At 41.3% G+C, this 13,191-nt stretch overlaps 2 protein-coding genes across 12 annotated transcripts in view; one reads left to right on the top strand and one right to left on the bottom strand.

The window, feature by feature from the left end:
- BMAL1 (basic helix-loop-helix ARNT like 1) overlaps nt 1-9,651 on the top strand; it is a 51,872-nt gene extending 42,221 nt beyond the window's left edge. For 2 of the 5 annotated variants that reach the window (XM_054198676.1, XM_054198675.1), the window contains exons 13-19: nt 2,047-2,153; nt 2,501-2,651; nt 2,804-2,892; nt 4,731-4,839; nt 6,626-6,719; nt 8,317-8,419; nt 9,013-9,644. In XM_054198676.1, the coding sequence (XP_054054651.1) occupies nt 2,047-2,153; nt 2,501-2,651; nt 2,804-2,892; nt 4,731-4,839; nt 6,626-6,719; nt 8,317-8,419; nt 9,013-9,173 (814 nt within the window). In that variant the 3' untranslated portion in view covers nt 9,174-9,644. Of the gene's footprint in view, nt 1-2,046; nt 2,154-2,500; nt 2,652-2,803; nt 2,893-4,730; nt 4,840-6,625; nt 6,720-8,316; nt 8,420-9,012 lie in introns of all 5 variants that reach the window. The other 3 variants (XM_054198680.1, XM_054198678.1, XM_054198679.1) reach the window with 3 other exon arrangements.
- Nucleotides 9,652-9,714: 63 nt separating this feature from the next.
- BTBD10 (BTB domain containing 10) overlaps nt 9,715-13,191 on the bottom strand; it is a 31,600-nt gene continuing 28,123 nt past the window's right edge. For all 7 annotated transcript variants that reach the window (XM_054198686.1, XM_054198683.1, XM_054198682.1 and 4 more), the window contains 2 exons: nt 12,587-12,697; nt 9,715-11,114 (listed from right to left, as the gene is read on the bottom strand). In XM_054198686.1, the coding sequence (XP_054054661.1) occupies nt 10,804-11,114; nt 12,587-12,697 (422 nt within the window). In that variant the 3' untranslated portion in view covers nt 9,715-10,803. The remainder of the gene's footprint in view (nt 11,115-12,586; nt 12,698-13,191) is intronic.

Here is a 13,191-nt window from a genome sequence, read left to right as displayed (position 1 = left end):
CTAGAATATGGTCAGAGATAATTCATCAAAGCAGTCTTGGAGCTGTTTAAGTGTACTGGGATAAGGTTCACCAGACAAAAGCCAGTTTGAAAATTTCTCTCACGTAAATACTGTAATGGTTCCTTCTCCAAGGCTGAGGTCTTGGAGCTCCTTGTCAATGAGGACTTCAGGTGTAAGCCACCTGGTTGGTACTGAATGCTTTTAAGTGTGTCCAGGGAAAATACAAAAATTCCCTGCATTTAAATATTATGGGGTTTGTGCTTCAATGCTTTTCCTGCTGTTCTTATTCATAGTTATTATTATGTACTAATTTGTGAATTTTATAATACCTCATTTGGGCTTTTTTTGAGATTGCAGAAGAGGTGATGATCTACCTAGCTTTGTTCCTTATTACCCTTCCTATTTAATTTGCATTGGAAGAGTTTGGAATCGTGACTCTCACACTGATTTCTTCAAGGAACTATCATTTTTCCTTCAGTAAATTTTCTTCTAAGAAATGGTACAAAATCAAAGTTCACTGTGGTTCACTAGTTTTGTTTGTTCTCCATTGCTGTGGGTGAGGATCTCAAAGTCTTACCCTGGCGTCATTCAGCCATGTTACTTTCTATTCTGATGTTCTTGAGCAGTTTCCCTAGGGCTCCTGCAGATTTCATTCTGACTGTGTTCTCTCTCTTCTTAATTAAATGGTGCACATTTCAGGGTCTTCCTGGATGGCTTGTCCTACCTTGTTTCTTTCTCATCTGTTTCTTCCTTCACCAGGAAGTCCTAGAATGACTTCCCAGGTGGTGGCTGTGTGCTAGGGTGGCAGTAATGTACTCTCTCTCCCCCGATACCCTCAAAAGTCTGTCTTACGCTGTCTTCTGAGGGCACGCGTACACATCCGTAATGTACGAGGTAACAGCAATTCTCCTACCCCCCCCCCCCCATCTGTTAATTTTCGTGTTGGTATTCTGGGCTAGATGACTTACCCTATAAAGTCGTTACAGCTGCTAAATCATTATCGACTCAAAAAAGAATTCTTGTTGTCTTGTTTTACCATACGGATCTCCAGGTGTTCAGCACGGCCCACTATAGCTTCTTCCTTGTCAAGAATGCCTTTCACCTCGTGTTAGGCTGTTGTATAGCTTATTGCCACCTTACCTGCAGTGTTGCTTTGCCTTTTCCTCTTGAACTTAGTTTAAGGCTTCGGCTACCAAGTTGATGCACAAAGTCATCTTTTCCTAGTTCCTTGAGTTGTCCTCCATCTTTGCCAACAGCTCCTTGAACACTATCCAGGAGGCAGGTCAAGAATCCGTGTCTTTCCCATGTTGCAGGTTGCAGGTGTATTTCCTTCTAAAGTTGTCTGATGAGGAAGAAGGCGAGGTGACTTTGCTGCCGGTTCTGATGGAACAAAAAGTTGTTTTATTTGCTTCATGCTCCTGTCCGATTTAAACCAGACACACGCAGTAGGTCTTCTAGTGTTTATTCAGGAAACTTCTCTTTGTTAAAGTTTCTTTTTTATGGGTGTGGGTGCAGTGTTTGGTGGGTGTTTTTCTTGTCTCACTCTTAGGCTTGTGACTCAAGGGGAGAAAATTCTCCTGAAACACTTGTTACACCACAACTTGGCCTCTGCGCAGCAGCAGCTCTGTGGGTACGCAAAGGAACACGGCAGTTCTTCCAACCTTTGATGTCTATTTTTCAATGGCATCTTACGCAGAAAGCTTTGTATTATCTTGTGCCTGCTACAAGTCAGCTTTATTCAGGTTTAAATTCTCAAAAACTATAATATACCTCCAAAGCTATTTAGAAAGTCTTACATCCCCTCCAGTGGTGGTAGGTCAAATATAATACCTGAGGGCTGTTGGTGTTACGTACTTTTTTTAAGTACTTGAGAATAAAAGAGTATTTCTAATGAATTTTTTTTTACCTTCTAAGCTGAAAATACTTTTCCGCATTACTTGAGCCTTACACAACTTCAGTGTGAGTTTTAGTAATCTGTCACTAATACTCCAATTTGAAACTAATTTTTTTTCTCTTATTTTTTTTCCTCTACCTCCTTTCCCCAAGGGCAACAGCCATTCTGGCGTACTTACCCCAGGAACTTCTAGGTACTTCGTGTTACGAATATTTTCATCAAGATGATATAGCACATCTTGCAGAATGTCATAGACAAGGTATGATCATTAATGGTTCAGTAAAGAAATTTTGTAAAAAATATTGGGAACACTTGCCTATTAGGAAAACCAAACAAACTTGAAAAGATTTCTGTCTCTTTTTGCAACTGCTTTAGTTAAGAACATTATGCTGCATGTGCCAAACAATATGATGATTATGTTAGATTTCCATGGACTTTTAGTGAACATTGGAGGTGCAGATTGGCTGAGGGGGGATAACTGCAGAAATAGTGTTTTTCTTCAGGGGTGAAGGGAGGAATTAACTTGGTTTTCTCCGATAAGGGCTGTACTTATGTAGTCATGGTGCCTGTTTGACACATGGCTACTTGTTTCCTGTCTGTCTTTAGTTTTGCAGACAAGAGAAAAAATTACAACTAACTGCTACAAGTTTAAAATAAAAGATGGCTCTTTTATTACACTGCGGAGTCGCTGGTTCAGTTTCATGAACCCTTGGACCAAAGAAGTAGAATACATTGTCTCAACAAACACAGTCGTTTCGTAAGTATTTTCCCGTAGCAGATGTATGTAAATGCTGATTGCTTTGCCCTGTTTCCACTTAAACCCTGAAGCGTTCCATTCTGCCCCACTGGCAGAGTAACTCTTTCGCGGGGTTTTCTATCACTGATTCTTCTAATTCTTGAAATCCACAGCACCAACGTACTTGATAGTGGAGACGCAGCCTTTCCACAGCTCGCGGCTTCTCCACACAGCATGGACAGTGTGCTTCAGGCTGGAGAAGGTAACTGCTGGACTCTGAGGAAATTATTGGCAGCTGTGCCTGTCAGCAGCTAATCCTGCATGCACAAATCTGCTGCGCTCTTGCACTGAGAATTTATTAATATCCTAAGGAAAAATAATTTTCAGGGCAAAAGAGTGCTGATGCAGTTCTTGCCCCGTTGAACTTAAATATCTATTTCGGATATTAACTGGCTCGTTCACTTCTCTTTGACCAGCTTAAAGAAACAAGTATAAACAGGGTTGGAGGAGTGACACAGAGGGGACATGTTTGCCTTCCTGCATGGCGCTATTTGTGTATCATCCCACAGTGAATTCACGTTCTGTGGTCGGTGCAGCTGAATGGATCATAAATATGGTTTGGCGATTTGACCGCTGGTGATCATCATGGGCTTGTCAGGAATGCTGCAGATCACTGGATCCTCTTTTGTAAGGAGTGGCGTGCAGCATAATGTGGAGCAGAGCTTGATCTAATAATGAGGGGTTACGCGATCAGGATTGAAGTGCGGTGGAACAGAAGGAGGTAGTGACAGCCCATGGATGAAGGGCAGGGGGAAGAGAGACGGTGATAGTACTGAGATTCTTTTCAGAGTTGGGAACGATTGCTTTTAGAGACCCTGTTTACTAGATAGTATTTTTATCAGCCATGCCTTTATAGACATAGAGTGAGGATATTGCACATCTGGAATTACTTCTTAAGTTGTACACAATACACTTAGCAGAACAGTGCAAGACTTCAGCAATGCTGGACTTTTCAGTTAACTCTGCTCTGAAAAATGAGGTTCAGTAAGTGAAACTATGGAGGAGGAAGGGTGGCAAAGCATGGGACAGCTGACAGTGGCAGGAAGAGAAGCCATCATGTAGGCATGATGGTTAGTAACTGGAGGTGGAGTAATGGCAGTAATGTGGTGTCTGGGCCTTCTGAGAATGGGAAAAAATATAGAACAAACCGTTCTATAATAGGATAAGCTTATTCTTGCCACAACACAGCCTTTGAAAAGAAACCAGATGTACAATATCGTCATACGGGACAGTTCTTGTCCCCAGAAAAGGAAGTTAATTGAGTGAAGTTTAATTTCAAGTGGTTCTGGCTCTGCTAAGGATTTGATGGCCTTTAAGGTGAACCTCCTCACCTTCTGATGGGTCTGAGTCATAGATACTGAGGATTGCTGTTGTTAAATATGTATTTCTAAAAAAAGGCTATTTCCCATTATGCATAAGCAATGATAAGGGCTTGCTTGCTCTTTCAGTACGTGATCTTTTCTTCACAATGTCTTGGAATATATTGGGCTCCTTCCCAATGACTACCTCTCAAGTGTTTTACAAGTGTCAAATCATATTCAAGTAACCATGAGCCTCTAACTGTGTAGACCTCACTGTCTCCTCCATTTTTAGATACTTGCAGTTACCTACAGGGGGTTTATTTATGTTCATCGGGTAACTTGGGCTTATCCCATATTAAATGGAATATGAGCTGGTAAGTTCCTCACACATAGCAAAGAGCAAACATGTTTGGAGATGAACCTATTCAGGCACAGAATAAAGCAGGTCTGACAAGCTATTCTTTATGAAGTCTGGACGACAGGTACTACCAGATGCTTCAAATGACCAGAATCTGGTAAGAGTCAGGGATATGTTGTGTATCCGCTGGCACAGAGGGATGTCTAAGAGACATAGCACAGCTCCGTGCAAGTCAGAGCTTTCCATACATTTGTAGGTACTCATTGGAAATCAATACAGTTCAGAAGGTCCTGCAGCTTGTCAAAACATGCCTAAATATAAACACTTTTTGGAAAAGGTCTGCAAACTTTTATCTGACCTTAAGATACCTCCTCATTTCAGGTGGCCCAAAAAGGACCCATCCTACTGTGCCTGGAATTCCAGGTGGAACAAGAGCTGGGGCAGGTAAAATAGGGAGGATGATTGCCGAAGAAATCATGGAGATTCACAGGTGAGAGAAAATGGCATGAACTTAGAGGAAAATCATTATTATTCTTTAGGAAGAAATTAAGGAAGTCCTTCTTCAAGCTGAATATGGAATGATACAATTGTATTTTATAAGTAGACAGCTACAGCTACCTAGTCAGAATTCCTGAGGCAGTCAAAGCCCATAGTGAAAGCATGAAGAAGTTACAGCCTTCCAGGTTTCTACTGGAAAAGACTAATATTGGAACTTTTTTTTGTAATGGTGGTAATTATCTGTTTAACAGAAACAGCAATTAAAAAGAACAGCTAACTAGAAACAAAATCCCTTCCAGACCATTCTTTTTCCAGTGACTTAAGGGTGTAAGTGGCGCAACCTCCAACTGCCAAACCTATTGACTACGTGCCAAAAAAGTAATGTTTGTTTTCACGTGATCCACTTTGCTCAGATGCTTTTCGCGTTGTTAGATATGTAAGTTCAGCTCGTGCAGTTCTCCCCCAGCTCTTTGAGCAAGGACACAATGGTTACGCGAGCGTTGCCTGCCCGGGGGCAGTCTGTCTAAAAGTCAAGCTGTAGCGCTCTGGTTTCATGGAGAACTCTTGGAGCACCCTTCAGTAATGGGCTGCAGGAATACTCGGCTGTTCCTCACAACAGCCACCTCATCTCTCTCACCCGTCCGAGCAGCTGCTTTCAGCGGGTATCGTTTAATTTCTACTGGCTAACAGTCCCTGTTCTTCATGAATTTCCTCTTGGGAATTGTTGCCTTTCCTATAAAAGTGGTCTCGTCCGGCAGATGTTTAGTGGCAGTATTTTAACCCTGCTGAGCTGCAATTCAGGAAAACATTCAGTCTGTTTCTTATAGTTTTGTTTCTGCTGCAGGCCAGAGCCTACTTACATCATTGTTTAAGGGAACAGCAGACCTGTCACATAAGGCTTCTTTCCTGTCTGTAAGAATAGGAAGAAGAAGAAAGAGGAGAAAAAAACCAACACCACTACACCAAGACTCAACCAGTACTTTGAAACTTAACCATCCCTTTTAGTAGCTGTAAAACACTTAATTAGCTGGAGTGAGTGTAGTAGTATAACTTTACCACCCATGTTTTCATTTCATTTCGAGACCCTGGGTTAGTTCCAGTCCTTTTTCAGCAGCTGTTACTATTTTCCAAAGCTGCCTTCTGTTCAGCTTTCCCAGGGGAACACTGCCAAGGATAAGATTCCCATTTCCATTGCTTTTCTCTGTAAATACCCCTCCTCCCTTTAGTCTAGAGACTTGTTGGTTTTATAGTTAACACATTATTCATTAATTAAAAAAAAAAACTATATTTGATCAAGCTATGGAAAATTAAAGTGAAAAGTGCTGCTTCAGACAGTTTTAAAAAACCAGCACTAACTGTACCAGATGTCCGGTGTTGTTCTGTAGCAGTAGCTCACTTAAGGAGTCTAGGTTACTCGGACTGGGGCAGCCCGAATTCTTAGCTGCTCTAAATTGAAGTAGAATACGAAAACTGAGGCTTTCCTCAGTACCCAGGACCTTTTCTTTCTTACTCCCTGTGAAGGCTGTACAGGAACAAATAAAAGGAGGCGAGGAGGTAAAGCTTGCAGACGGAGCAAGCTGGACAATTTACACCCAACTAACTGTTTATCTAGCTGCAAATGAAAACATTGCTACTGCTGATTTGAGTAACACCGAAGAAGTGGGGAAATTCCAAAAAGGAAGTTTGGGCTTATGCCACCTTATACTAAAGCCGGCATTTGAAACTCCTGACTCTCAAAGTTGCTGGTAACTTCATTGCCTATTTTATCCATATTTTAGGATAAGAGGATCATCACCCTCTAGCTGCGGTTCAAGTCCACTGAACATCACCAGCACCCCCCCGCCGGACACATCCTCCCCAGGAGGCAAGAAGGTAAGAACAAGCTTTCCCAAGAGTCTGGTAGCAGTAGTGGCAAGCAACACGAGAGCACCTTCGTAAAATGACATGTGGTGTTGAACTCGTCCTGGCTCCAAAAGTATTCTGGTGGCCAAAATCCCTTTACAGTAGTCCCTGAAGAAGACCAGTAGTTCTTAAACAGTGGCAGCTTTTGAAATACACCTGCTCTTTAGAGCTTCACTTTTTTTTTTTTTTTTTAACTGCAAGAAAGGGTCCTCCTCTTATCTCTTGATCCTCCAAAAACTCTTTAACACCACACACTGGTGAGCACTGGAAGTGCTATCGTTGGAGCACTGACCGGGCTCAAATGACTCACGATAGTTTTACTGTACTGCTGTAGCACAAAATATGACAACAAGATGCTTTACTGTGCACTGACAGTTTATTTTTAAATCAATACCATGTACCATGCCTTGTTCTAAGATGCTTGAGCAGCACTCATGTACCATTACCGACACTTACCCACCTGAACGCTCGTACTGCCTGCATTTAAGTCATCTAGTAAATTGCTGCTTACGGAAGGTGTATTCAAGGCAAGAGGAGCACTTATCCAAATCCTTATTCTGGGCGTTCAAATGCTGCCTCAGACTTACTTTTTTCCCCTCAGAAATGATGATGACTATACACAAGAATTGCTTGTACTGGAGCATACAGCTGTCAGTAACTATTTCTGTCTATTCCTGGCTTGCTTTGTTTTTGAAATAAAACTTGAAGTTGGAACAAACTTGAGTTACAATTCTAGGAACGGTTATTCTTGCTTCTTCTGCCCTACGATAACTCAACAGCTACATATGGTAAGGGCTACTGTAACAGAATAAAGGAAAATAGACATGGAGAGTTGGGTATTTCTAATAGGGTACCCCCTCAATATTTCTCCTTAGTTAGAAGACTACGTTTGCTAGAAACAATACAAGTTCCAGCTGACGCTGCCCTCAGAAGGGAGCTCACAAGTACTTACCTTCCAGCGTACACACATCTCAGCAGTTCAGAGCTGTGGTTCACGTTCAGCTATTGCCTTGCGATTTACAAATCCCCGGAAGGTTGTTTGATTTCTGACGAGCCGTGGTGTACACAGTGCTGCTCCACACCAGAACGTGGCTAGGCTTGTGGCGGAAGAGCCGTGCTCAGCTCTACCGGGGAGGATTGTATCCTAAAATGAAGGATCTTAGTTGACAGTACGTTACATGTACTGTATTTGTAAACTCAAAAGCATTCTGTAGTTAGCTGTAATTACGATCACTTGCAGATGGAATAATTACAAAGATGACTCACAGAAATCCCCTAAGGACTTTTTCTGGTAGCTTTTCAGAAGTTACTTTCAGAAGCTTAGCATGTACTATGGACTTCATCTCTTCCATTCTGGGGGCCATATACTGTCTATGTGACGCTTGCTTGATGGGCATAATACAGAGGAAGCTGTTCCTGGTTTGTCACTAGTCTGATCAGCTAGCCCTTGGGTGGTCTTTTTTGCAGGAAGTCCATCTTCCCTGTATTAAAAATCCCAATATAGGGCAATTTAAGACTTAATGGAATGTTTCATGCATAAAACACAGCTTCTGTTTTTTCTTTCAAGATCTTGAATGGTGGCACTCCGGACATTTCTTCAGCTGGGTTACTGTCTGGGCAAATCCAAGATAACTCTGGTTACCCGTATTCTGACAACTCCTCTATTCTTGGTAAGTGAAGTCACACACTAAGGTGCCTCAATACCAACTAAACACATAGACAACTGTCACAAGATGATTGTTTTTTAGCAATAACATGCTTTCACCATCTGCAGTGTATAGCTGAGGCATAAAGCCCATGACCTACCCCTCTGTTTGCCTACAGGGGTGGCTAGGAGAGCAGCCCGGCAGCCTATTTTGCTAGCTTGCTTTATATTGTTATTTTTTTAGGTAGTACTTAGAAAGCCTCTCCTCCTGCTGAATCAGTGCGAATTAGATGAACTTCTCACCTGCTTTTTGCAAATGCTTTTAAACAGCTGAGGATGAGAAGGAAGGCTGGGCTGACTCCTAGATGTAGACTTACTTTTGAAGTACAGCACACAAGGCTGTCGTTACAAGGCACACACTGGTCACTTCTGAGCAGTGACCTGACCTTTGTGCTCCGACACCAGGCATCAGCGGTATCCTTGAAACTGTGGCAACCTGAATATCAAACGGACTAATACTCCCAGAATAGTTCAGATATTCTACTTCAGGTCCTAGGGCAAGCGCGGTGAACAAAATAACACTGAACTTCTGACGACTTACTGTGTTTCTGCTTGCAGGGGAGAACTCTCATATAGGCATCGATATGATTGACAACGATCAAGGATCCAGCAGCCCCAGCAATGACGAAGCCGCAATGGCAGTAATAATGAGCCTTCTTGAAGCAGATGCAGGTCTTGGTGGCCCCGTAGACTTCAGTGACTTGCCATGGCCCTTGTAAATGATGCACCTGGCTTCAACATCCAAATATCAAAGTGCATTTATTGGTGGAGTTCTACAGTCTGTGAAACTTGTTGGACTGAGAAGCTTTTATGTACAGATTTCATAAAAGCAGTATCAGAATGCAACTCATCCTACCATGTGTAACTTCAGACAAAGTGGAATAACCTGCTCCAGTGTTGTGTGTCGATTTGGTTAGCTGTGTATAGCTTGCAATACTTGTATATTTTGGATTCTGTTGTTTGAAATTTTTTTTTAAATCACTGTGCAACTCACTGGCATCAGTGGTAGCTTTTATATGCAAATGACCATTTCAGATGTATGGTGTGTTTTTACACTGCAAAACAGTCCCCATGTGGATATTTCTTATACTAATTGTACCATAAAGCTGTTTATTCTTTCTTGTAAGAATCCTTTACTATAAATATTGTTAAAGTGTAATGTATTAGACAGTTAAATATTTTTAAAATAAATGTTTCCCTTGTTCTAAGATGGAGCATTTACTTTGATAAATAAATTTGATAAAACCCTGCTGAAGGTGCATGCTAGAAGCAGTTGCCTATTTATCATTTCTTTAGCCTTACTTACACGCACTTCCACGGTTTTGCCACTAGAATAAACTTCTAGAGAAGCTATTATTGCATGCTCCTAGATTCAAGTTTATACTAAGAAAAAACCAAAGAGATGATAAAGAGAAATCTGGTAATGTCAGACTCCCTAAGAAATATTTATTTTTCACTTATTAACCATCCTTCCCTGAGGAAAGAAAAGCAACTACTCTCCAAACTCATCCATACGCTTAGTCTCATTCACAGATAATCCAAACCCATTAAAATAATGGAAACTTTATTTGCATGAAAAACTTGTTTACAATCATTAATAAATGAAGAATGAACCATTTGCATTTTCCTAATTCATGACACTTATGAAAAATGTATTAAATAAATATTTGTGAACAGATTAAGGTAAGGCAAAATTTAAGATAAAGCCCCTATCCGTTGTTCACAAGTTTTGAACATGGCTCACGCTGCAAACAAGTGAAAAAATTCACTAAAGAACTTCAAATTTAACAAGATGTTACATGGGTAATTGAATCATGTCCTCAATCCAAAAACCCAATAGTAAGTAGTTTTGTGCTCAACCATATACAGTAAAAGGGTCAGTCTATTCAGAGCAAAACTATTTACAGTTAATACTTTTGATAGAAGCACTTTGTTAGTATTGTGCAATACGTTTATAAAAAATGGCTTCAAATTCCATTTATCAACCATTTAAAGTGCTACTATCAATTCCAACTCTGCTTTCTAACCCCTGTGTAACAATACTGATGCACACTAAGCCACCAGCATCCCACTGGTCCTGATGGGCTGAAGAGTGAGGACAGTCCAGCGTACAAATCACCAATGTCACAAACCTACTGGTAAACACATACATGTATGTAACTGTAACCCCAGGATGGTTGATCCGTACTCTCAAAAACAACCAGGTACTCCCTTTGGTCTTTGCCAAGGTCCATACTGCAATATCCTAAACACTGTTACACAATGGAAAAAACTGGACTTGCAGTGTAGCATGAACTGAGTACAGAGTCACTTTAAAGTAGCATGCTTTTGTTTTAGTAAGAGTCCAGATCAGAGCGGTGGGTTTTGTCCCTCGGTATCCATCTCGCTGTTACTGGGCGGAGGATGAATGGGCAGAATATCCAGCTCATCTACTTGCGGGGTAGGGTGCATTACCACAAGCTGGTCCTGGGGTATATCGGCTGCCGCTGCTGCTAAATTTGTAATAGATTTGCTTTTCACGCACTGAAAGTCAACATGCCGACTCTTGCCTTCCTCTTTCTCCCATGACATGCGAATGAACGGTCTTTGGACATAGTTGTAAATCACCTCGGGTCTGCCACCCGGTCGCTTTTTCACTTTCTCTTTGTACGTAGGGTAACCTAAGAAACAGAGAGCAGCAGCAGTTAACCTCTCCTGGACTGCTTAGTTCGGGGTTTTCTTTTACAGAAAGAACGTGGAAGCAGAGTGAAGAACAGAAGTTGTCACCATCAACATCCTGAATGGGAACAGATGCCATGGTGGTGCTCTTAATGTTATCTATGCAGGGGGAACACAGTCAGCAGTTTAACTACCAGCCGCACAGTAAGGAAAGAGGCTGCAGTGCTATTGGTAACGAATATATCGCCACCAGACAACTCACAGGCAAAGCCCATTGCTCCTTCCTTGAGCCAGAAGCAGCTGGCTCCTTCTGAAACACTATGACCTGGAAAGCTGGAAATGAGATCTCAAAAGTAGGGAAGAGCATCGCTCTGATCTGTGGTTTAATCTCCCCAGTGGAATCCTGGCGCATTCCTCCCAGCTCCTCCAAATAATGCAAATGCATCCTTTTAGACAAACTACTGATTCTGGTTATGCGGTGTTTGAGTCACCTCTCCCCTCTGCCCAGGCAATAATTTTCATTACTGGAAAGTTGCATATTAGTGTGGGGCACTAGCATTGAAGTTTAGTCAAACAGTTGTTCTTTGTCTAAAACAAGAAGTGCCAGCAGAAACGATCTGGTATTTGCCAGCATTACAGACAAAACCAGTTCTTGTTTAGTTGAATGGCAGGTCAGTCTGAAGGCTCACACCTTGGTCAGCTGAACTTAGTTACTTATTTTAGAGATCACGAGCAGTTAAAAGCATTTGGGTTTGGCTGGCAAATTACAAATGTAACTATGACAACTTGGTGAGTGAATGATAGAAATCTTGCAAATTATAAAGGCTGGATTTTTTACTATTTGGGTCAGCAGTCAGAAGCAAAGTGAAAAGCAAAGAAATCCAGTTGTTACATTCACCATAAAAATCTAAGACGACTTAACGCAGTTGTCTTTTGCAAAGCCAGAGCTGAGATTTTACACACCAGCCTCCTAACTTACAAGATGCTTATTTCAGATTAATATTTCTTTGCACCTCAATGATCCATTTGATAGGTTTGTATTTCCTGAAAGAAAATATCTACCTTCCACTTACCATGAAAATTTTCATCTCATGCCCTGAAAAGGGCACCAGACCAAGAAGAGAATATACAAAGCCGTAAAAATGCATCATTGCTTCAGATAAAGCACAGAGCAGATTTTTCATGAAAACCAAAGGGCAAATGGCATGAGATGCAAGTCATGAGTCAGTAGAAAGCACCCAAGTTACTCTTTAGCAGCCAGGTACACCCTGTAGAGCAGCCATGAGCCTGTATCTGGGTTTTGTAGCTGGACCAGTTGTTTACTCGGTACCCTTCCCCCTCTGCCCGTTTTCTCATCTAACCTCAGTATGGAAGACAACACCAACCCGCATTTCTTCAGCTGCAGAGACCATGATGAAGCAGAGAAGTGCAGCAGACCTTTCCCCCCACCGAGAGTAAGCAATCCTTCGCGTACCTTCAATGCCCAGTCGGATCTTCTTGAGCCCCCTTTCCTTCAGAACTGATTTGGCCACATCTCGATTTTCGATGTATTTGAAGAATCGATACAACTTCGTGCTGTAAATAACTAAAAATACATTTTAATGAGGAAAAACTGTATTCAAAGATTAAACTTCTAGTCTTAAACCAAAAAATTTATCTTTTTCACTGTTTTCTTTTACTCTAGTATTTCTATTTCAGAACAGGGGGAGAGATTCAAGATCTCAAAATATCCAACACAGAAATCAGAAAAATGGCTGAAGGGACTGTAAAATGGGTCGGTTGCACATGCCTTTTTCCCCTATCAATTCAGTCTGTTTTATACACTTAGGGTTTTTTTTGTTGGATTTAGGAATGCAACAGGACAATTCACAGAGCAAACCACATTATATACTCCCAACTCCACAAAAAAAAAAAAAAAGACATCTCAATTTTTTTCCCTTTTTGATGGAATTCCTGCAGACATTAAAAAAATCTTTCCACGCTGTTTGTCATTACATAAAAGAGATCTGCAAATCAGTTTCAGAAAACCCAGACTTGAGAAGCAGAACAAGAGGGACACCTTTGAAATTTTAATTATTG

This window comes from Rissa tridactyla, chromosome 4 (genome assembly GCF_028500815.1).
Source record: "Rissa tridactyla isolate bRisTri1 chromosome 4, bRisTri1.patW.cur.20221130, whole genome shotgun sequence".
In the NCBI taxonomy this organism is placed as follows: domain Eukaryota; kingdom Metazoa; phylum Chordata; class Aves; order Charadriiformes; family Laridae; genus Rissa; species Rissa tridactyla.
Note: the sequence above shows the minus strand (reverse complement) of the source record. Positions and strands in the feature narration are given on the sequence as shown.